We start from the raw sequence: 24,187 nt of genomic DNA, 5'->3' as shown, positions 1-24,187 counted from the left end.
AGCAGTAATTAGATGTCCCTAGTAATCTAAAAATAGCTCATCTGAAACAGTGGCACCCAAACCTTGTGTGATTTTTATAACATCTCTTTTCTTTAATCTCCACCCAAAAGAGTTCCAGGATGTATCAGAAATTTCTAAATTAATTAAAATTAGTTGTTTCAAGAATTCTGCAATATCTTTAACTTAATTATAAATATTCTAAGGCAGTAGATCTCAAACAACAGTAGAGAATCAGCTTGGGTGAGGGGTCAGCTTTGCTAAAAATGCAGAATTTTATCCCTAGCTTTAGATAGTTTGCTTGAAAGTCTGGCCTGGAACCCAAAACACTACCATAAACACAAAACTGTAACTAGAAATCTGTGATAAGAACAACAACAACAAAACTAAAAGCTTATTGAAGCTAAAGTTCTTGTCTATAAAAGATGAGTAAATTAACGTTTCATATCTATACTTTTAAATATGTGCTTTATCTTTATTTTAATTTAACTTCTATACCCAGTAGGGATTCTTACTCCTTGAAGAATGCTAAAAAAATGCACACTCAACAGTAGCCTTTTGAAAAAAATGAAATTACAAATCTTTCTATTAGATTGAACAAATGCCATTTAGCATCTTAATAAAGGAACCATTCAACAGTTAAAACTATTAGGTTGAGGAAAGGAGTATTAGCATGTGGAAAATACATCAAATTCAATGGCTGAGATGTAGCCATGAACCTTTTTGCTCCTCCTCATCAGGAAAATTGATATCAATAACACTGAGTCTTGCTACATGACTAACCTCAGAACAGTACAGAAAAAAAAAAAAAAAAAAAAAAAAGAAGGGAAAAAAACCAAACAAGTCTGGCTGTACCTGGTAGGTTTAGTTCCTCTAACTCAATCACTGAGCGATTGCTGCTGTAATAGTCCTTCATCAGCTTCTGTAGGTCTTCAGGAGTCCCTGGTTTTGGCTCTGATTTTGCAAGAACATCAGTAATCTTCTTCTAAGACATGAGAAGGAAGAAAGAAAAAAAAAAACCCAGGAAGAGAGATTTTAAAATGGCATTAGCTTAGAATAGGTTGATTCCTCTGGTATTTAAACTGCACATAAATTTTGGTGAAAGCTGAGTATGAATGTGAGTTCTAATAAATACGCTTGAAAAAACTTAATACTTTTTGTATGTAACTACTGCTTTCAAAAATGAATGGGCGATCTAAAAGGCTCCTTGTAGTTCTTGGTCTATGGCTTCCAGGAGAACTGAAATTTCTGTGGGAGTCTCCATAATAGGGCTCTATTATTTTCTATCACAAGTCAAGAAATCTTGTTGCTGTGGAAATTTCTCTTTAATCTTTAGGTGGTTTTTATTCCTGGGAGAGAAGAGTTTTGAGAATTTTTTGCTACCTGATTTTTAAGGCCGCGAGTCTCCATTTGGATTTCTGGGATTAAAGTAAAACCTACAGGGGTAATCTGAGCATTGGAGCCCACTGCAAAGGGGGACTTTAGACTCTGAATCCTCAAGTCTTGGGAGAGAATCTTGAAGTGGCCCCACGAAAAGCAGAGCAGGAAAGACTTTACAGCATCTATTTTGATTTGGACTCATTTGTGTAGCATTTACTGAGTGCCTGCAATGTACTAGGAACACACAGTTGTTCAGTTAATTTTCATCATAAACTTCCCTTCTCATTTCCTTCTAATATTTCACCAAAGATCCACAAAGAGCCATTCCCCACCCCTACTCCAGCCCTTTCTCCTCTTTCCACAACATCCTCATCTCTATACCACTGCCAAGAATGGTCAGTTCTGTCAAATGAGTTAACTTTTAAAAATATGTCACCAGTAGGCACATTTTAGCATGACTTCAGCCAAAGCTAAACTATCTAGCTACAGTTTTGACCTTGAGCCACCAAGAACTTAACACTCCTGAAGGCCATTAGTGTATAAGCTATCAAAGAGAAGTTAAAGTCACTTCTTTAAGGACTTGCCAAATCTCAGCCAATTTGGCATCGCCCATCTTTCTGTTTTGTCATTTGTGAGCAAAGAAAACATATGCACACCCCCCCTCAGTTTTCTAAAAGCTTGCTGTTAAGGAATTGGTTTGAATCCATCTTCTTTCCTCTAATCCCCGTCATATTTCCTCTGCTGAATTCTGCAGGAGACCTTCTTGGCAGGGAGAGAATTACACTGCTGTTTTCACAACTGTGGTGGAAGGTCAAAGCTAACTATGCTTTCTCCAAGGCTGAGCCATGAGAAAGTCTGTACAGGAGCAGTACAGCCTTCCATGTACTCAGAGGCAAGCATTAAAATGAAAGGACAGCTTTTTGCTTTATGTTTCCAAATTAAGAGTCAGAAATGCCTTATACTACCTTCATCTAGTTATTATTTTCTTTTTATTAGTATTTCAGGATGTAAGGTTTTAAAAACTGAAATAGATATGAAAAGGAAGTTGGTAAATTTCTTTTCTCGGGCAGAGCCAGCGAGCAGGACAGCTTTGGGATCCTTCTAGATTTAGAAATCCATGTCTGTCTACTAAAAACAATGAAAACAAAGGTGGGGAACAAAGATGTATGGTGCCTCCACAAGACTGAAACAGGAATCTGAAGAATTTATTTTAACCTCCACAGAAAGACTTAATACTAACCACCTTAGGAAAGTCACCAAACCTCACTAAATCTTACAATCTCTAAAGTGGGAATTACAATAATTGCCTCATCAAAGTACACTATATAGAAATGTGAGGTAAATCACCTGGGGTTGTAAAACATTGTAAGAAAATATTAATAATACCTTTCTTCTCTTCCTTGTCTTGGTGGCATTTTCTTTTGTTTCCTTTGGTTGTACTAAGAAACATTCTTTAGGCTGTAAAGAGATACAGATGAGGAAATTTTCATCTTAGCAGCATGAGGTGTCAACTAATGGTAGGTGCCCCAAAGTACCCAGGCCGTGAACGTATTCTTCAGAGTATCTTGGTAATACTGGGCTGAGAGAATTTGAGAAAATCGGAAAGTGCAGATGACTTGAGATTGGAAAAATCTTTGAACAAAGGTCAAAATGTGTGAGTGAGTGTATATGTATGTTTGAAGTGGTGGTTCAGGGTATTAAAGATTGAAGACAGTGGCCAGGTTTGTAAAACACTGGCAGAAACAGATGTGATTAAAATTAAGATGTGGTAAGAAAGTCTTTGACTAGTGTGACTGGCATTTTCCACGAACTAGCAAAGTGTGAGCCTGTATTTCCAAGTCATTGGTTTATTATTTTGTTACCCATTCCTTTCCTCTTTCAGTAAGCATTGAAAAACTGAAGTAGGACACGTTTACTTATACTTTTATAAAAACAGCTGCACCAAATGCCTTATCTATAGTGACTACAAAATGAATGTTTCTGCTGATGGTCTGACAAAAGTCTCAGCACAATGGCATTCTGAGTAATCAATTTTGTCTGTTGTCTTGACCCCTGAGTACCCTACACAGTTTAGTGCTATTTTTACCCTGAGGTTTTGTGTGTGTGTGTGTGTGTGTGTGTGTGTGTGTAATGTAGAAAAGCAGGAGATTTGGATCAAGACTTTGATTTATAAAATAGAATGCCTCAGATTCCATATTTATTAATCATAAGCAGGAATATAAAATGTTTCCTGTGCTGGTTCTTTTATGCAACATTTTCAAACAAGTTGCCAAGTAAGATATAAAATATAAGTGAAAACTTATTTTGAGTTTTTCCTGGATTAAGTTTCCATTCTAACTAGAAAGTACTCAGTTTAAGCTGGTAAGCTACTAACTCAAACAATCTTGTCTCCACTGGCTCTGTTTAAAATGATTACAGATGAAGCTTTCTATTAAAGTTTGCAGACAGCCTGCAGATTAAGAATGCCTATGGCCTGAATCCAGATGTATATATGTATATATGCATGTATGTGTGTATGTGTGTGTGTGTGTGTGTGTGTATATATATATATATATATATATATATATATATATATATATAATTTCTTCAAGACGTGGGGCCTGGACAAGCAAGCAGTTTCTAGACTGTAGCAGTTAGAAGAAAAGTAGATTCAAAAGGTTCAGGAATAAAGTAAGAAGGGAATCTTGAAATTTTAGCTTCTTCTCAGTTAAAACAAAAAGACCTGCCAAAAGCAATTGCATCATAGCTGAAGAAAAGAAAGATATTATGACCTCTCTTATTTAGAAAGTTAAGCTGTCTTGTGGATACAGATACATGCCAGTTTGATGCTGGTACATGCCAATTAGAAACTGGGCCAAGGCCACTAATATGTCACAGAAGCTGCCAGATGGTCATAAGAGTCCAATTACAGACTAGCCAACATTCAGCTCATGCTCCTAAGGCAAAGGCCTGGATATGATTAGCAGATCCCTCAAGGCTTACTGTAGTATCTTGTCACTAGTATCAAGGCTTTTGGGAAGCAGATGTAGAAACCTGTTTCATTTTGTTATCTAGCAAATGATAGCGCTAAGAGCATGTTCAATGTGATGGGTTGTATTTATGCTAGATTTACAAAGCTAATTAACTCTAGCATGACATAAATTAAGTCTGGAAATAAGCTCGGTTATAAGGATATGGACTGTCCAATTCTGGAAGAAAAAATAAAAACTTAATTCCAAATCATGCACAGGAAAAAAGAAAAATGACTGATGAACTGCTTTAGTTAACATACTGTGTCAGGTTTAAATGTTAGGTTCAAATTCTTAGATCATCCTAAAGGAAATGCACTATACTATTTGTTTTCTGGGAGCAGTCACCTTATGTGGTTGATGTTGGGCACTAATGAAGAAGCCAAATTGATGGTCAATTTCCACAGAGATGAGGTGGCTTTATGAATAAGTACAAGCCCATTGTATTAAAAATTCCTAAATTTAACCAGCTGCCTTAGAAATACTGATGTTTACCCTCAGAGGGACTAGGTAAAAAGACACACAAGACTCAGGCCAGACTAACTAACCACTTCTGGAAACCAGTTTCAACAGTATATGTCTTTGACAGTTGGTAAGTAATGCCATTTCTTCATATGAAATCTAGTGATTTTTTAAAAATGTAGCTTAAATATATAGTTTAAATATTTAGAAATACATATGAAAAAATTAATCTTTAAGTGAAGCATGTGAGGCATATTTTCAGTTCCTTAAAGTGTCAAAAATTATATCCTTTAAGAATGACACTTCTGGTTAAACATGACAAATCAGCCTCAAAAATGCCACTAAACCAGAAGTAAGGAAACTGAAAAGTGTATAAATTTATGAAGACCATGAAATTGGGAGAGCACAACAGTAGTAGAGAGATTTCAACAACATTTTGGAAAATGGAAAATCGTTGAAAGTGGATAGAAGTAATTAGCAGAAAGACAGAGCTAGCCCTTAGGTTTCTGCAGAGGTGAAAGCTAACAACAGGGGAGGTTGTTTGGCTTATTGGACTCTGAGAAAGTTCAGTAGTTGGAAGCACAAGGTAGTATAGAGAGTGAGGGTTTAAAAGAAGGACATTGGTTGAAAGTTTATATTTAGAATGATTAGTCTCATTCCTGCCTCCCACTGGGCTATATCTCCTGCCCAGACAGCCAAGCAACTATCCGATTACTGCTTCCTCTCATCTTGCTCTTTCTGGCAGCAGACTGAAGGTTTATTCTCTGGAGAGAAGAAGAGCACAAAGAAATTTGGCACAGGGAAGATAGGACAGAAGTTGAGACTCACTTCCTTTTCCTGTCCCTTTTTTGGAATGTCTTGAGCCAGACTTACATATTGTATGCAAGAGACTACTGAACTTTTCTCTGGAAAAATAAAATGGCCTGTGAGAAATGCCAAAAGAGAGTGACATTTGGGGAAGAGCATAGTAAATACAGCTTGCTATCCTGTTAACTTACTCTGAAGTCCACTAATCAACAGGCCTCACTTATGCACAAAAATATTCTGTAAATTTTTTAGTGTATCTCTTTTCAATATGAATACACAGTTAAGTGTCCACATTAAGAGCAAATAAACAAAAGATAAAAAGTTCAAAATAATTATAATTAATATTCTCAGACACCTAAGGGAAGAATTTGCTGCCATGAAACAAAAAAAGAAAATAAATAAGAAATATGGAATAAAAATGTAGGAGGAAGTCTTGAAGATAAAGGAAATCTTCCAGAAAGATGAAAAATGGTAAGAAAATTAGATGGAGAATCAGTCCAAGAGATTCAACATCCCAGTAAAAGGTATTACAGAAAAAGGGACCACATAAAACAGTGAAGAAGGAGTGCTCAAAGAAATAATGCAGGAAGAACTTTCCAGAACTGAAGGAAACTTTCTAGTACATGAAACTAAATTGAAAACCCATTACGTATATATATTATGTATATGAAAGATACCCACACTAAGGAGCATCAATGTGAAATTTCAGATCATTATGGACAAACAAAAGACTACAATTTTCCAAAAAGAGAAACAATAACATACAAAATACAAAGAATCCAGAAAAAGAATTGTGTCAAATTCTGCAACAGCAATAATGGATGCTAGGGCTTAATGGAAGAATGCCTTCAAAATTACGAGGAAAATTTATTTGCAAATTAGACTTTTATACCCAGCCAAACTATCAGACAAGTTAAGAGTAAAATAAAGGTATTTTCAGGTATTTAAGGTCTCAAAAAATGGACTTCCTACCCATAGATACTAAAAGCTGTATTCTAGCAAGATAAAGGGCTAAATCAAAAAAAGAGAAAGATATGGGATTCAGCAAATAAAGAAATTAATCCAGGACAGTGTTGAAGGGGCAGTAAAGACAAATCTCAATTGCTCACCAGACCAAGAGAATAACCTATTCAGAGTGGAATAGGAGTATAGAGGTCTGCAGGAAAGAACAATGAGTGATCTATTTGAGCATATGGAAAATATTCATGGACATGTGGAAAACATATTGGAATATATGGAAACAATTAACAGTAGGAACACAACAAGCTGGGCAAATGAAGAAATGAGGTAAATATCAATGCCATGAAAACAAAGAGTTGTATATATAAGAAAGGAGGAATGATTATAGTCTTTTCCCTCTCAGCACTGAAACGGTAGTTCCATGGTCATAACTGTGAGATAATGACAATGGTTTTAACCACAATTTGATATTGTGTTAGCAGGGGAATTAACAAGTAGAGAGGGAGTATGGGGTAGATGGCAGAGATGTGTCCTCATATGCTACCTCAGGAAATTAAAAGATCATGTCAGGAGCTGATATAAATGAAAAAACCAGCAGTATAAACTATATGTTAGCAAATAAGGAAAACAGCTAAAAGCTGAGGGTAGTTGCCTCTGAAGAAAGACCTAGGATAAGAGTAGGAAAGGTGATGCTGCTTTTTTATGAAAGACTTTTAATAGTGTTTGCTTATCACTTTGGTAAAAATAAAAAAAATAATAATTACCATTTTACAACAAAAACAAGCACGTTCACTGTAAAAATTAAAACCAAATTTAGAACTGCTGTTTTAGTTTCTTTTGGGTTTGGTCAAAGTTATTTGGTACACACCCATCAAAATGTCCAAAATTAAAAGAGTGATAATTCCAAATATATAGGATGGTGGGAATACAAAAACGATACATTGGTTTTGGAAAAAAAGTCGGTCGGTTTTTAGAAAACTAAACATGATTCAGCAATTCTACTCCTATATATTTACTTAAGAGAAATAAAAATATACATTCAGAAAAATACTTGTATATGAATGTTTGTGGCAGATTTATTCATAATAGTCCCAAATAGGAAGTAGCCCCAGGTATCCATCAATAGAAAAACAGAGGTGCCTGGGTGGCTCAGTCGGTTAAGCATCTGACTTCAGCTCAGGTCATGATCTCACAGTTTGTGGGTTTGAGCCCTGTGTCTAGCTCTGTGATGACAGCTCAGAGCCTGCTTTAGATTCTGTGTCTCTCTCTGTCTTTCTGCCCCTCCCCTCCTTGTGCTCTCTCTCTCTCAAAAATCAATAAACATTAAAAAAAAAAAAAGGAAAAATAAACTGTGGGGTATTCATATAATTTAATATTTTGAAATGTTATGAAATGAATTTTACCCACCTCCCTCCCATTCAAATTTTGAAGCCCTAATACCCAATGTGACTGTATTTGGAGACATTCACTTTAAAGAGGTAATAAAGTTAAAGGAGGTCCTAAGGTAGGATCCTAATCCAGTAGGACTGGTGTCTTTATATGAGGAGGAAGAGACACTCACAGAGGAAAGAGCATGTGAGGACACAGTGAGAAGGTGATCATCTGCAAGCCAAGGAGAGGGGCCTCAGGAGAAACCAAACCTGTTGACGCTTTGATCTTGGGTTTCCAGGCTTCAGAGCTGTGAGAAATAAATTTCTGTTGTTTAAGTCACCCAGTCTGTGGTATTTTGCTATGGCAGCCCTAGCAGACTAATGTACTCAGCAATAAGAAAAATGAAACACCATGCATCAGCATGGATGAATCTAAAAAACACTGTACCAAATAAAAGAAGCTTTGACCAAAAGAGCATATGCTATATGATTTCACTTACATGACATCAGAACAGTGGTTGGTCCTGGGGCATGGACTGTGGAATAGTGATATGGAGGTGGTGTGGGAGGATTTTGAGGTGATGATAATCTGTAGGGGGTTTTGTTACAAAATTGTATGAATTTGTCAAAACTCTGTGAATGATACCTTTGACATTTGCATTTTACTGTATGTTAACTTTATCTTGAAAGGAAAAAAAGAAGATCTTTCAATACTGAACTTCAGTTAATGATATGCATGCTGAAGTGTCTGGGAGGAGTGTACTGATTTTGTTAATTACTTTGAAATGTGTCAAAACTCAGGTGACTGAATGGATGAATAGTGTTTCCGAACACATTGCCTGTAAAATTTGGACTTTGAGGACACTGAGAGTGTAGGCCTGCAGAAAGTGAGGAAAATCTGGGCCACTTAGGTGGCTCGGTCAGTTAAGGGTGCATCTCTTGATCTCAGCTCGGGTCTTGAACTCAGAGTTGTGAGTTTGAGCCCTGTGTTGGGCTCCATGCCCAGTGTGGAGCCTACTTATAAATAGATAGATAGATAGGGAGGAAAATCTTATTGGAAACTGGAGTCATACAAAGTTATGTAGTCATACAAAGTTTAGTGGCACAAAGTAGTGTTGTCTGCAGCTATGTGGAAAATAGAAAATGTGTCCAATACTATGGGTAATCCAGCAAAGGAGATCCAAATAGCTTTGAATGTGTCACCTAATTTCTTCTTGTGGCTTACAGTAAAATTCGAAGGAAGAAATTAAATTGAAAGAAGGACTATCAAAGAAGTCAAGGTATAGGAGTGCAAATCCATTTGTTAAGACTTCAGAAAGAACAAAGGTGGTACCAAACCAATTTGACAATAAATTTCATATATTTAAAAAATAAATAAATAAATAAAATAAAAATTAAAAAAAAAAAAGAACAAAGGTGGTACCTCAGAGTACTATTCAGTCTCGTAAGATCTCTTTAAAGAAATCAAAGATGTATCTCACAGATCATCTCAAACATGCCTCTAGGAAGCTTAAGAGTTACTGTCCCTCAATTCTCTCAACAGGGGCCCAAGATTGAGAAAAGTTTATTTTGAAAAGATTTGTGGGTGTGACTTCTGCCCAATCAAGTAAACCCAAGAAGAACCACAGAAGACTCACAAAATTCTTAAAGGAGTTATATATTCAGAAATAAGTGTAGTTTGAGTTGAGAAGCTGAGAGACGGAATAAAATGAGGCGAGGTCTTTAAACCCTCAGAATTCCACCGTCAAGAAGGCCGAAAGAGCTTTTCCATTGCAAATCTATGCTAGCTTTCATTTTAAAAGAAAAGGTGGAAGGATGACTCAGAGGGCAACACAAAGATACCCAAAAGCAGAGCTGAGAACCATGGAAGAACCTAAGGAACCTGGGCCTTAAAACTTAATAAAGAAACTCCCAACATTTTCAAATGCTCTGGACCAATGACCCCTGTGTCAACTACTTGAATAGAAATGCCTATAAAGGTTATTCTATGCCTGTATTTCCTTAGTTTAATAGGTTGAGAAGAAATGTTCTTAAGAAGCCTTATTTAGGGAACTAAGCCCAAGGACCCTTAAATGTCCCTGCACCTGATTTAGACAATGAAATTCTAGGCACTGAGCTTAAGCTGTAAAGGGAGAGGGCTTTTGCTTTCTTTGTGAGGAGTGAATACATTTTGCATATGGGAGGGATATAAATCACTGAGGCCAGAGGGTAGATTCCAGGAGAGCTACTGGTGATCACTATCTCCAGGTCTTCATTCCCACTTTTTGAATTACTGACTTGATTCTAACAGAATAAGGTAGAAGGGATTAGAGGTCAGCTCTGAGATCAAATATAACATAAAAAAGACTGGTTTCTGTGTTGAGTGCTCTTGCTTGCTTCTGCTTGGGTCACTTAGCCTGAGGGAAGCCAGTGGCAATGTTCTGCGGTAGCCCTGTGCAGAGGCTCACATGGTCAGGAATTGAGGCTTACCAATAAGGAGGTCAAGCCCTTCAACTCCAGCCCGCAATCTGACTGGCACCTGATAAGAGATGGATAGCCAGAGAGACTGAGCTAAGCCATGCCTGTGGGATATCAGAAACTCTGATATAATTTATTTTTCTGTTTTAAGCTATTAACTTCTGTGGTAATTTGTTAGGCAATAGTAGATTAATACAAAGAGGAAAAGAATTGAGACAGTTGCAAGGAAGAAGGTAAATCATTGGGTGGATAGGACATAGTCCTCTTTTAAAATAGTCAAGAATAATCTTGAAGATGAAGAGTGGGAGAGATATGAAATTATCAATGCTCAAATAAGTAAATATTAAGAAAATACAACAGTGAGAAAGATGAATAGAGAGGGAAAGGGATAAGTACTCTTACTGAGGAGTCCTTTATGATCTGAGGAGATAAACAGATTAGGCTACTGTTAAAAAAAATGTGGTCTTTGAGGGAGAGAGGATGGGTTATGGAACCATGGCGGCTGACATCATGGAGGCATCTATGAAAAGTCACAAAACCCCTCATAAGGAATTATATTCTGGGAACCATAATTACAAAGTCACTAGGGCTGGCTCTGAAGTGACTGATGTTGAGGAGGGAAGAGGATGATGCAATCTCTAGAAGTAAGGAAATTCATCATTTTTTTGGAAGCAATATCTGGAAAAAAAGAAGTGTTGGCAAATCTTTATACTAACATTATTAAGGAGGCCAAGGATGATTATTTAGATGTGAAATGGTTGCTAGAGATGATGTAGTTGCATGGGTAAAAAACTTTTATAAAGTTATAAATCTACTGCTGGAAATTCTGGACAGATGGGAGGCATGGACTCAGTAAGAGGAATGTGAGGCCCAGGGATGGCAAAGGAGGGAACATGATCTAACTCAACAGACACTCTTACCTGGTGATATTTAAGCCTAAATGTATATTACAGCTGGCAGCATAATGCCAGGAAGTTCCTATACAAGTATAAAAAAAGCCTAAAGAACAGTAAAGCAACTAAGCAAATTTGAAAAAAAATTCAAAACTTAAACATAGCACAAAAGAATTTATTTTTTCTTTTGTTTTGACCCAGGGGAGGAATGTAATAATTACTATTAAAAAACAAATACTCTGTTACAACTGCCAAATGAGTCCAGTGCCTAGCACTGTGATAGGTACTACAGTGAACACAAAAGAAACCTTGGCCCCCAAGGTGCTTATGAACTGATTGGAGACTTAAGCCCTATGTACAGAAGCAACTATAGAAGGATTCAAGAAAGGACAGCCTATCCATAAGAAGGTCATCCTTGTGATAGTGTGATGATTTCCAGAGGGAGAAGAGTAGCTGGAGAGAGAGCATGGGGAACCCAGAGAGGAGCCAGAGGGACTGTTTGGGCAGTCAGGGGTGGCAGAGGAGGGATTCCAGCTCTGAATGTCAAAGTGGGAGAGTCTTTCAAGGAAGGGGCTGGAAGAGGGACATTGGGTCACCTACTTCTGCAGATAGCAGATGGCTCACAAGTAGAGACACAATGAGCTGAGATTGGAAGAGTGGTGAGAAAACTAGGATCTTGGTATAGGCACCTTTTCTTTCATTTCACAAATAATAAGTGTCAATTTTGGGTGAGGTTCTGTGCTAGGTGCTGTGGAGATGCACAGTTAAACTCTGTCCTGGAGGTATACAGCTTGGTGGGGGAACCAGGAGCTAGATGAAGAGCACTCATATGAGGCAGAGGGCACAAGAAGATTTCCCTGTGAGTTCTCTGGCCAGAGAAATGAGGATAGACATAGAGAAAGGGGATAGGGCATTCTGTCAGTCTAAGACTTGGATTCTTTAAAGTAATTTGGTAGTGAAAGAAATTAGAGCAAGAGAAAGGTGGTTAAAATGGGCAGTACAATCTTAAACTTTCATAATTCTTTTTTCTTGGCAGAAAATAGCATGGCATGTGGCCAAGAAAGCATATGAGGACATGGTAAATCTGATTTTCCTAAATTGAAAGAGAAAGGACAGGTGAAAAGGGAGATGGTAGCAGCAGCATCCTCAGCACCTGGCTCACAGCCAGACAAGTGGGGCATGACTCCCAGAACCCATCTCTGTGAGTCCCAGGTAATTTGTAAAATGGGGTACCCCCTATCTCATAGGGCACAGGGTACCCCTTACTTTACAGTATCATCTGAGTCATGGTATCTTGCACAGTGCCTATAGTGAGTGCTCAATAAGTGATCTTTATTATTGTTAAAACCTAGGTTGACAAAAGATAGATGAATGCTCACAGAAATGGAGAATGTATTTCACTTTCTCCTCTCCCATTTTTCCTTGTTCTTCCTATGATTCTCTGCCATTTACCTAACTTAATAGTTGTGGGAAAAGAAGAGTCAAGGAAGAAGGAGCTAAAATAAAAGGTGGAAATTTAGTAAAGTGGCTAAAAAGACAATAAAAAGAAGTAAAGGTAGAGGCTTGGGCAAATTTAGTCTTTCTGCACTGAGTCCTGAAAAAGTGAGAAACAAGCAAGAAGAAAATCAAGAAAGAAAGGAAAAAGAAAGTCAATGGAGTCTAAAGAAAGATATTTGGAAACAAGTTCTGTAGGTAGGCACTACAGAGGCAAAGGTCAAAGAAGCATGAATATGGTGTGGTCAATGGGATAAGCCAAGGTAAAATTAAACTCCACCTTGGTGAAATAAATGAAAAGGCTAAGGATGTTAGCCCGTAGGCCTCTGAAGGAATAGTTAAAACTAAACCTGAGGGGAGAGTCTGGGAAGATGGCAGAGTAGGAGGATCCTAAGCTCACTTTGTCCCATGGCTACATCCAGATAGCAGCCACATCAGCGCAATGAATGCAGAAAATGCCAAAGAAAGATTAAAATCATATTATGCATCTTTTCTGATTAAAATGGTATGAAACTAGAAATTAATCACAAGAAAAAATGTGGGAAAACCCACAAATACATGAAGGTTATGTAACATGCTACTAAACAATGAATGAGTCAACCAAGAAATCAAAGAGGAAGTCAAAAAAAATACAGGGAGACAAATGAAAGTGAAAACACAACCATCCAAAATCTTTGGGATGGAGCAAAGCACTGAGGAGGGAAGTTTATAGCAATACAAGCTTACCTCAAGAAGCAAGAAAAATCTCAAATAAACAACCTAACCTTAGACCTAAAGAAGTTATAAAAAGAACAAACAAAGCCCAAAGCCAATAGAAGAAAATACATTATAAAGACTAGGTCAGAAATAAATGAAATAAAGACTAAAAAAACAGCAAAATGGATCAATGAACCCGAGGCTAGTTATTTGAAAAGATCAACAAAACTGATAAACCATTACTCAGACTCATCAAAAATGAGAAGACACAAATCAAGTCAGAAATAAGAGGTGAAATAACAACAGACACCAGAGAAATACAAAGGATCATAAGAGAATATTCTCAAAAATTCTATGCCAACAACTGGGACAATGTAGAAGAAATGGATAAATTCCTAGAAACATATAATTTCCCAAAAGTAAATCAGGAAGAAATGGAAAATTCGAACAGACTGAACAGCAATGAAATTAAATCAGTAATAGAAAAATTCCCAACAAACAAAAGTCTCGGACCAGACAACTTCACAGGTGAATTCTATCAAACATTTAAAGAAGAGTTAATACCTTTTCTTCTCAAACTATTCCAAAAACTAGAAGAGGAAGGAATGCTTCCAAATTCATTCTATGAGTCCAGCATTACCCACATACCAAAACCAGATAAAGATACACAAAAAAAGAGACACGTAGGCCAATATCTCTGATGAACATTGATACAAGAATCCTCAACAAAATATTAGCAAACCAAATCCAACAGTACATCAAAAAAAAAATCACCACGGGGCGCCTGGGTGGCACAGTCGGTTAAGCGTCCGACTTCAGCCAGGTCACGATCTCGCGGTCCGTGAGTTCGAGCCCCGCATCAGGCTCTGGGCTGATGGCTCAGAGCCTGGAGCCTGTTTCTGATTCTGTGTCTCCCTCTCTCTCTGCCCCTCCCCCGTTCATGCTCTGTCTCTCTCTGTCCCAAAAATAAATAAAAAACGTTGAAAAAAAAAATTAAAAAAAAAAAATCACCACAATCAAGTGGGATTTATTCCTGGAATGCAAGGGTGGTTGAATATTATCAAGTCAATCAATGTGATATATTACATCAACAAGAGAAAGATAAAAAGCATATGATCATTTCAGTGGATGCATAAAAAGTGTTTGACAAAGTACAACATCCATTCATGATAAAAACTCTCAACAAAGTGGGTTTAGAGGGAACATACCTCTCTACATAATAAAGCCCAGATATGAAAAGCCCACATCTAACATTATACTCAATCATGAAAAACTGGGAACTTTTCCTCTAAGACCAGGAACAAGACAAGGATGCTCACTCTCACCAATTCTATTCAACATAGTACTGGAAGTCCTAGCCACAGCAATTGGACAAGGAAAAATAAATAAAAGGCATTCAAATTGGTAAGAAAACTTTCACTATTTGCAGATATCATGATACTATATACAGAGAATCTTGAAGACTCCACCAAAAGTCATAGGATACAAAATTAATATAAATAGTATTTTTTTGCATTTCTATACACTAATAATAAAGAAGCAGGAAGAGAAATTAAGAAAACAATCCCACTTATAATTGCACCAAAAATAATAAAACACCCAGGAATAAACTTAACCAGGAAGATGAAAGACTTGTCCTCTGAAAACTATGAAACACTGATCAAAGAATTGAAGATGACACAAACAAGTGGTAACATATTCCATATTCATGGAATGGGAGAACCAATATTGTTAAAATTTCCATTAATTTCCCCAAGCAATCTACAGATTTAATGCAATCCCTATGAAAATATCAACAACATTTTCCACAAAACTAGAACAAATAATCTTAAAATTTGTGTGGTACCACAAAAGACCCTGAATACCCATAGCAATCTTGAAAAAGAAGAAAAAAATGGGGAGTATTGCAATCCCAGATCTCAAGATACACTACGCAGTTATGGTAATCAAAAGAGTATGGTACTGGCACAAAAACAGACACAAAGATCAATGGAACAGAATAGAGAGCCCAGAAAAAACCTATGCTTTTATCCAATTAATCTACAACAAAGGAGGCAAGAATATACAATGTGAAAATGATAGTCTCCTTAACAAATGGTGTTGGGAAAACTGGACAGCTATGTAATTAGCGATACACATGAAAAAGAATAATATTGGACCACTTTTTTACTCCAATGGACCACTTATTTATACTCCACAAAAATAAACTCAAAATGGATTAAAGACTTAAATGTAAGACTTGAAAGCACAAAATTCCTAGAGGGAAAGAAAAAAAAGGCAGAATCTCTTTGACATCAGCTATAGAAACATGTTTCTAGATATGTCTTCTTTGGCTAGGGAAACAAAAGCAAAATCAAACTATTGGGACTACACCAAAATAAAAAGGCTTTTGCACAGAGAAGGAAATCATCAACAAAACAAAAAGACAACCTACTGAATGATAGATGTTTGCAAATGATACACCAAAAAAAGAGTTCATATTCAAAATATGTAAAGAACCTACACAATCCAACACCAAAACCTCCAAATAATCCAAGCAAAAATGAGCAGAGGACATTTTTCCAAAGTAGACATACAGATGGTCAACAGACACATGAAAAGATGCTCAACGTCACTAATCATCAAGAAAATGTAAATCAAAACCATAATGAGATATCACCTCACACCTGTCAGAATGGCTAAAATAAAACACACAAGAAGTAACAAGTGTTGATGAAGATGTAAAGAAAAAGGAACCCTCTTCCCGCACTGTTGGTAAGAATGTAAGCTGGTGCAGCCACTGTGAAAAATAGTATGGATGTTCCTCCAAAAATTAAAAGCAGAATTACCATAAGATTTAGTAATTCCACTACTGGGTATTTATCCAAAGAAAACAAAAACACTAATTCAAAAAGATACATGAACCACTATGTTCACTGCTGCATTATGTACAATAGCCAACATATGGAAGCAACCCAAGTGTCCACCCATAGATGAGTGGAAAAAGAAGGTGTGATACACACACACACACACACACACACACACACACACACACACGAATATTACTCAGCCATAAAAAAGAATTAAGTCTTACCATTTGTAACAACATGAATGAACCTATAGGGTATAATGCTAAGTGAAGTAAGTCAGTCAGAGAAAGAACAATACCATATGATTTCACTCATATGTAGAATGTAAGAAACAAAACAAAGGAACAAAGGGGAAAAAAGAGACAAACCAGAAAACAAACTCTTAACTACAGAGAACAAACTGGTGATTGCCAAAGGAGAGGTGGGTGGAGGAATGGGTAAAATAGGTGAAGGGGATTACGAGTACACTTATCATGGTGAGCAGTGAATAATGCATTGAATTTTTGAATTATTATATTGTACACATGAAACTAATATAACACTCTATGTTAATTATAGTTGAATTAAAAAAGTAAGATAAAATGGGGCTCCTGGGTGGCTCAGTTGGTTAAGCCTCTGACTTTGGCTCAGGTCATGATCTCGTGGTTTATAGGTTCGAGCCCCATGTCGGGCTTTGCACTGACAGCTCAGAGCCTAGAGCCTGCTTTGAATTCTGTGTCTCCCTCTCTCTCCCCCCTCCCCCCTCACATTCTGTTTCTCTCTCCTTCAAAAATAAATAAACATAAGAAAAAAATTTTTTAAAAAGTAAGATAAAATAACAGCAAAAAGAAAAAAAAACCCAAAACCTGATATAGGACCTTGGAGCAAAATATTTAATGGCTGGAGAGAAAACCAAGATGATACATATTAAATATGCATATCTTTCCATATTCTCCCATCCCTCAAAGAAAAAAATAACAAAATAAAAAAGATGAAGTGTTATTCACTATAATAATGATCACTTTGGTGTTTACTCTTTGCCAACCACTTAAGTTCAAACTTAAGTTTGAAGTACTTAACAAGTATTAGTTATTTAATCTCTACTGCAACTCTGTGAGGAAAATATATTTATTATCATCATTTTACCAATAAGAAGACTGAGGCACAGAGAGTTTAACTTGCTCAATATCTCACAGATTGGAGGTAGGTCACCAGTATGCTAAACTGCTTCCCACAATTATCTGAGCCTGGTTACAAACTGGGTAGAGTCACCCTCTCATGGAATGAGTTTAGGGCCACTTACAATAAGACCACAAATCATTACTGTGAAGAAGATGATAATTTTAGTTTGATAGTAGATAATCCTTTAAAAAAATCCCACATAGTTGGGGCACCTGGGTGGCTCAGTAGGTTATGTGTTGACTTCAGCTCAGGTCATGATCTCATGGTTTGTGGGATTGAGCCCCATGTTGGGCTCTGTGCTGACAGCTCAGAGCCTGGAGCCTGCTTCAGATTCTGTCTTCATCTCTCTCTCAGCCCCTCTCCTGCTGGCACTCTGTCTCTCTCTCTCAAAAATAAATAAACATTAAAAAATTTAAGAAAAAAATCACACATGGTTACCAATCCGGTTTGAGAGACACATAATGTGAAAAAGCTGCAAATGGATGTGAGTGGCCAATAGGAAGATTAAAAAGGAAATAAAAGGTCATAAATCCAGGGAGTGAAATATATCAAAAGGCCACTTTTGGTAATATTGTAGGCAGAAATCCCTTGATAAATATTCATACAATGGACCATAATGCTAGGTAGACATGAGACCCTGGGACCTGCTGGCAGCATGGCATGGTACTGTAATCATGCACTGGTGTGCAGGGTAATCTTGCATGTCTTTATGCTATTTGTCTTTTCCTAGGAACTGTACCAAAAAAAGTAATACTGGATTTTTGGTAAACATGTGGTACAAGAATCTAAGATACCATTATTGTAAAATATATTTATATTATAAAAAAAATTTAGGGGGAAAAATAGACCTTGCTGGTTTATAATTAATGAAAACATGGGTGCTTACAAAGGCAAAGAAGATCTAGGCTTCCTCAAACCCCACTAACTGATGTTAAAGAACAGGGAATGCTGTAGAGGGGTAGAAGATGATTCTAGAATCCAACAGTTGTGACTCTCCCACAGTACGGTCACCTGTCTGGTTTTCTTTGACAGAGCCGGAACTGGAGCTGTCTCCTGCTGCATCATTTCTGTGTCTCCTCTTCCTTCACCATCTGATGCCTCTAGGAAATATAAAGTTTAACAATTAGAAAAGCATCTCTCTCTCTCTCTCTTTCCCATTGCTAGTGCAATCTTGGTACTCCCTTTCTAGAAGTTTCTATCATTGACTCAATAATTCTAAGAAGCTGAATTCAAGGAAATGATCCAAAATGTAGAGATTTAAACACCAAGATATCAGTCTTTTCTATAAAACTGCAAAAGTGCAGACTATCCAGATGCCTAAGATTTGAAAATGTTTACTTATGGAGCACTTATACTGATCTTACAGATATTAAACATGTCATATTCAGATAAGAAAGTTGCTGTTTAGAGGGGTAAAGCAATTTGCCCCAGGTCACACACCCAGATCTATTTGAGTCCAAAGTCTTTTCTGCAAGCGATATTGCCTGCCCTGAAAACCAGCAGCTCTAGATACCTTGGCACTGGCCCCGGGGGAATGTTAAGAGACTGTGACAAAAGTATTATAGACCATGAGAAATACTTATTTTGAATATTTCAAATCTTTTGACAATGGGAAAAATTAATTCTTACTCTAAGAGTCATGAAAAATGTAAGTTTTAACAGTTTCCCTGTTTATAAAGCTCTACTGAAGAAACACGGCAACTATAAATTTCTCATTTCCCATAATGCCATACTGCATTCCAGATTTTAGCAGTTGCTCTCTTTAAACACATTTTTTGAATCTTTGAAGGGTTTTACTCACTTTCTTTGAATTTCTCTATGTATCTCAAAGTCAAGCCAAAATGTGAATTTGTGAGCAACCTTGGTTAGAATTCATATTTAAGTTCAAATTAACCAATCTGGTAGTCCTAAGCTTTTAAATGTTTGCATATTATGGTGGTTAGTTTCATATGACAACTTGATTGGGCCATGGGGTACCCAGATATTTGGTCAAACATTATTCTGGGTGTTTCTATGAGGATTTTTGGGATGAGATTAATCTTTGAATGGTAGACTGAATAAAGCAGATTGCCTTCCCTAATGTGGGTGGACCTCATTAGATGAAGGTCTGAGTAGAACAAAAAGGCTGACCTTCTGCTGAGTAAGAATTTTTTCTGCCTTTGGACTTGAACTGAAGTATCAGTTCCTTCTGCATCTAGAGCCTGTCAGCTTTCAGACTAGAACTACACCATCAGCTCTCTTAGTTCTCAGGCCTTCTGACCAGGATTGGAACCTGGGTTTCAGCTGGCCACTTCACAGTACAGATGTTGGGACTTGCTGGCCTCAACGACCGCACAGGTCAATTTCTTATTTTATATATGGACAGATATAGATAGAAAAAGATACAGATATAGATCTCCTATTGGTTTTGTTTTTACAGAGAAGTGAAGACACATATTTCTAATTAGCTGTATAGCATGAAAAAAAGGATTCTACCCATAGAGTATTAGCAGGTAGAAGATTAATAGGGCTTCTAAATGAGTGATTACGTTGGCATTAATAGCATTTATAGAACTTCTGCTTCTGGAAAGATAGTAATAGTAGGAATAGTAGTATTTTTCACTCTTCCTCCTGCTAAGTACAGCTAAAACTCCTGGACATTATGTATAAAACAAACATAGAAAGTCTAAAAGTAGAGAGAAGAAGGCACTTTGGGACTTTGGGGTATAAATGACATCACAGTAGTTAGTTTTCTGGGTTTTCTTTTTGCCTCATTATCTCAGGCTTGGAGCTAAATAAGCCAGCAACTTGGAAATGCCAATGGGAGCAGACAAAAAAAGCCTTACCAAACATCTGTTCTATTTAACAAAATGACCAGGAAAAAGAAAACACAGTAAGATGGAAAATGTTTAGACAATAACTATTTGACTCCAAACACCACCAAAAAAACCCAACCAAACAAACAAAAAAACCAAACTGGCTCCGCCCACATCAGCAAAGGCTGAGTGGGGAGCCTAGACTTCCACTCTTGCCAAGCCGTAATGAGGTACCCCAACACCTCCTCCACTTTCCACCAGGGTGTTATCAGAGATGGTCAAGCAGGGAATGAAACCCTAAAGGGATTTTCATCCCTTAAGGGTAGTAACAAACCCCTGTTCCCTCCTCCCATCACTACCACCACCATTGCAGTATCAATAGAGACCATATGGTGAGCCTTGAATTCCACTTCCTCTGGGCAGTAATGAAGTGCACCTCTCCCTCCCCACTAGGATGGTATTAGAGGAGGCCTGGTAAAGTGTCAGCACTTTCCATATGGCAAAGTGGTAACAAGGTCACACTCACCCTAGTGGTTTTAACAACCACTAAAAAAGCTATACAAAGGGATACACTCAAAAACACATAAATAAATAAAAATAGAATTTTGAAAATGTTCAAGGAACAAAAAGGAAAGAGAAAATAGAGAAACTAAAAACAGCAAACAGATAAAAAAAAAAACAGAATAAAATGGAAGATTTAATCCTTACATATCAATAATTACATAAATGTAAATGGCCTAAAAATGCAAATTTAAAGATAGAGATCGACAGAATAGATTAAAAAATATGCCATTTACAAGAAACTTTCCTCAAATGTAATAAGATATACAAGTTGAAAGCAAAATGATGGGAAAAATGTAACATAGAAATACTGATCAAAAGAAAGCAGAGTGGGTATATTAATATCAGATGAGTGGCTTCAGAGTAAAGAAAATTACCACAGAAAGAGAAAAATTACCATTCTGTAATGATAAAAGTGTGGCTGTATCAAGGAGATATAGCAATCCTTAATGTGTATGCACCACATACAGGAAGGAAATGCAGGAAGGAAAAACTGATAGAAATGAAAGAAGAAATAGACAAAAGTATAGTTCAGTGGCAAACTTCAAGAGTTCTCTTTCAAAAAATGAGTGAATTACTAAACATAAAATCAGCAAGAATATAGAAGAATGAAGTGACAACAATTAACCGATAGGATCTGATCAACATTTGTACTCAATACTCCACTCAACAGAACATAGTCTTTTCAAGTGTTGTGGAACATAGCCTAAGATACAGCATATTCTAGGCCATAAGACATCAACAAATTTAAAAGGAATTGATAAACACCATGTATAAAAGACTTACAGTATACATTATACTTAATAATGAAAGGCAGAATGCTTTCTCCCTGATTGGGAACAAGGCATAGATGTCTGTTCTGACCGGAATTATTCAACATAGTGCTAGAACTTTTCATCAGTGCAATAAGGCAAGAAAGGAAAGGAAAGGCATATACGTCAGAAAGGAAGACAAACTGTCCCCATTTGCAAATGACATGATTGTTTACATAGAAAATCCCAAGAAATCTAAAAAAAGTCTACCCCCAAACTGTGCTAGAAGTAATAAGGGAGTTTAGCTAAGCTGTAGAATAAAAGATAAACATGTAAAAATTTTATTTCTATATATTAAGCAACAAACATGAACACAAAAATTAAAAATGCAATGCCGTTTACAATTGCTGAAAAAAACTTAAAATACTTAGGTGTAAATTTAACAGAACATGTACGGGACATGCATGCCGAAGACTACAAAACACCAATGGAAGAAATCAAAGAAGACCTAAATAGAGGTGCCTGGGTGGCTCAGTCAGTTAAGCATCTGACTCTTGATTTTGCCTCAGGTCATGATCTCATGGTTCATGGGACAGAACCCACCATCAGGCTCTGCACTGTCAGCAGAACCTGCTTGGAATTCTCTCTCCCTCTCTCTCTGAAATCAAGAGTTGGATGTTCAGCAGACTGAGCCACGCAGGCACCCCTCCCCTACCCAATTGATTTTTAACAGCAGCAATTCAAGAGAGGAAAAGTAACCTTTTCAACACATTGGGGAAAAAATCCATAGGCAAAAAAATGAAGACTTACCTAAGTTTTACACCTTATACAAAATTTACCTCAAAAATGGATCACAAATGTAAAGGTAAAATGTAAAACTATAAAACCTTTAGAAAAAAAGGAGAAATCTTTAGGATCTAGGGTTAGGCAAAGTTCTTAGTTTTGACACTGAAAGTACAATCAATAAAAGGGATAATAGATAAGTTAGACTTTACCAAAATCGAAAACTTCTGCTTGGCAAAGACCATGTTAAGGGGGTAGAAAAACAGGGTACCGAGTGGGAGAAATATTTGCAAACCACATGTCTAACAAAGGACAGACCAGTATCTAGACAAAATAAAGAATTCTCAAAATTGGACACTAAAAAACTAGGCAACAGAATTAGGAAATGGCAAAAGACATGAACAGACATTTCACTGAAAAGTAAATAAGTACAGGAAGATATGTTCCATATCATTAACCACTACAGAAATGCTAATTAAAGCCACAAAATATCAGTACAAATCTACCAATGGCTAACATTAAAAACAGCGTCAACACCAAATGCTGATGAGGATGCGGACAAACTGGATTTTCATTCACTGCAAGTGGGAATGGAAAATAGCACAGCCACTTCATTCCGCAAATGGAAAAAAGTTTGGCAGTTCCTTAAACATACAGGGGCCTGGGTTTCTCTGTTGGTTAAGTATCCGACTCTTGATTTTGGTTCAGGTTACAAAATCCCAGTTGTGAAATGGAGCCCCATCTCCCATGTGAAATGGAGCCCATGAATTCCCCTGCTTGGGATTCTTCTCCCCCTGTCTCTCTCTCTGTGCTTCCCCCACTTGAGCTCTATCAACAACAACCAAAAACATGAGACATACAACTACTATACAACACAGCAATTGCACTCCTGGGCACTTATCCCAGAGAAACAAAAACTTAAGTTTAAACAACAAATTGTCCAGAAATGTTACAGCAACTTTATTTATTATTTATAATAGCCCCAAACTAGAAAAAAACCCAGATGTCCTTCAATAGGTGACTGGTTAGACAAACTGTGATATATGCATACTATAGAATACTAATCAACAATAAAAAGAAATAAACTATTAATACATAAAACCTAAGATAAATTTCCAGAGAATTATGCTTACTGAAAAAAGCCAAGCCCCAAAGGTTACACACTGTGTGATTCCATGTATACATCATTCTCGAAATGACAAAATTCTAGAAATGGAGAACAGAATAGTGGTCTCAAGGAGTTAAGGAAGGAGTAGGGTTGGGGGAGGGGGGATTAGGTATGGCTACAAGAGAGCAACAGAAGAAGGATTCTTGTGGGGATGGAAATGTTCTGTATCTCAACTGAATCAGTCTCAAAATCTTTGTTGTTACAATTTACATATACATATAGCTTTGCAATTTGTTACTATTGGGGGAATGTGGGTAAAGGGTATATGTGATCTCTCTGTATACTGTTTCCTACAATTACATGTGGATCTATGATGATTTCACAATTAAAAAGTTTAATTTAAAAAGTGTTTAAAGGAAATCTATCTTCTTCTTCAGGAAGCCCAAAATTATCATGCTGCAAAGGCAACAGGTGTGTGGTACCAGAGTCCCATCCTGCTGCTGGGCTACCCCTGTCACTGCTGTCCTGATTAGGAGAGCCAGAAAGGCAGCAGAATTCAGAAATAAATTCAACCCAGGGAGGCCATGATGAGTCTTCAGAAATAAAAGCCTCCAGGGTAAGGTTGCCACAATAAATACAAAAATATAAAAATTA

At 36.9% G+C, this 24,187-nt stretch overlaps 1 protein-coding gene across 3 annotated transcripts in view; it reads right to left on the bottom strand.

Annotated features, from left to right (window-relative positions):
- The window catches only part of CMSS1 (cms1 ribosomal small subunit homolog), a 383,687-nt gene that overhangs the window by 14,564 nt on the left and 344,936 nt on the right, over window positions 1-24,187 (bottom strand). For 2 of the 3 annotated variants that reach the window (XM_078452929.2, XM_078452932.2), the window contains 3 exons: window positions 18,546-18,634; window positions 2,764-2,835; window positions 853-982 (listed from right to left, as the gene is read on the bottom strand). In XM_078452929.2, the coding sequence (XP_078309055.2) occupies window positions 853-982; window positions 2,764-2,835; window positions 18,546-18,634 (291 nt within the window). The remainder of the gene's footprint in view (window positions 1-852; window positions 983-2,763; window positions 2,836-18,545; window positions 18,635-24,187) is intronic. The other variant, XM_078452930.2, reaches the window with a different exon arrangement.

Source organism: Panthera onca, chromosome C2 (genome assembly GCF_046562875.1).
Source record: "Panthera onca isolate mPanOnc1 chromosome C2, mPanOnc1 haplotype 2, whole genome shotgun sequence".
In the NCBI taxonomy this organism is placed as follows: Eukaryota; Metazoa; Chordata; class Mammalia; order Carnivora; family Felidae; genus Panthera; species Panthera onca.
Note: the sequence above shows the minus strand (reverse complement) of the source record. Positions and strands in the feature narration are given on the sequence as shown.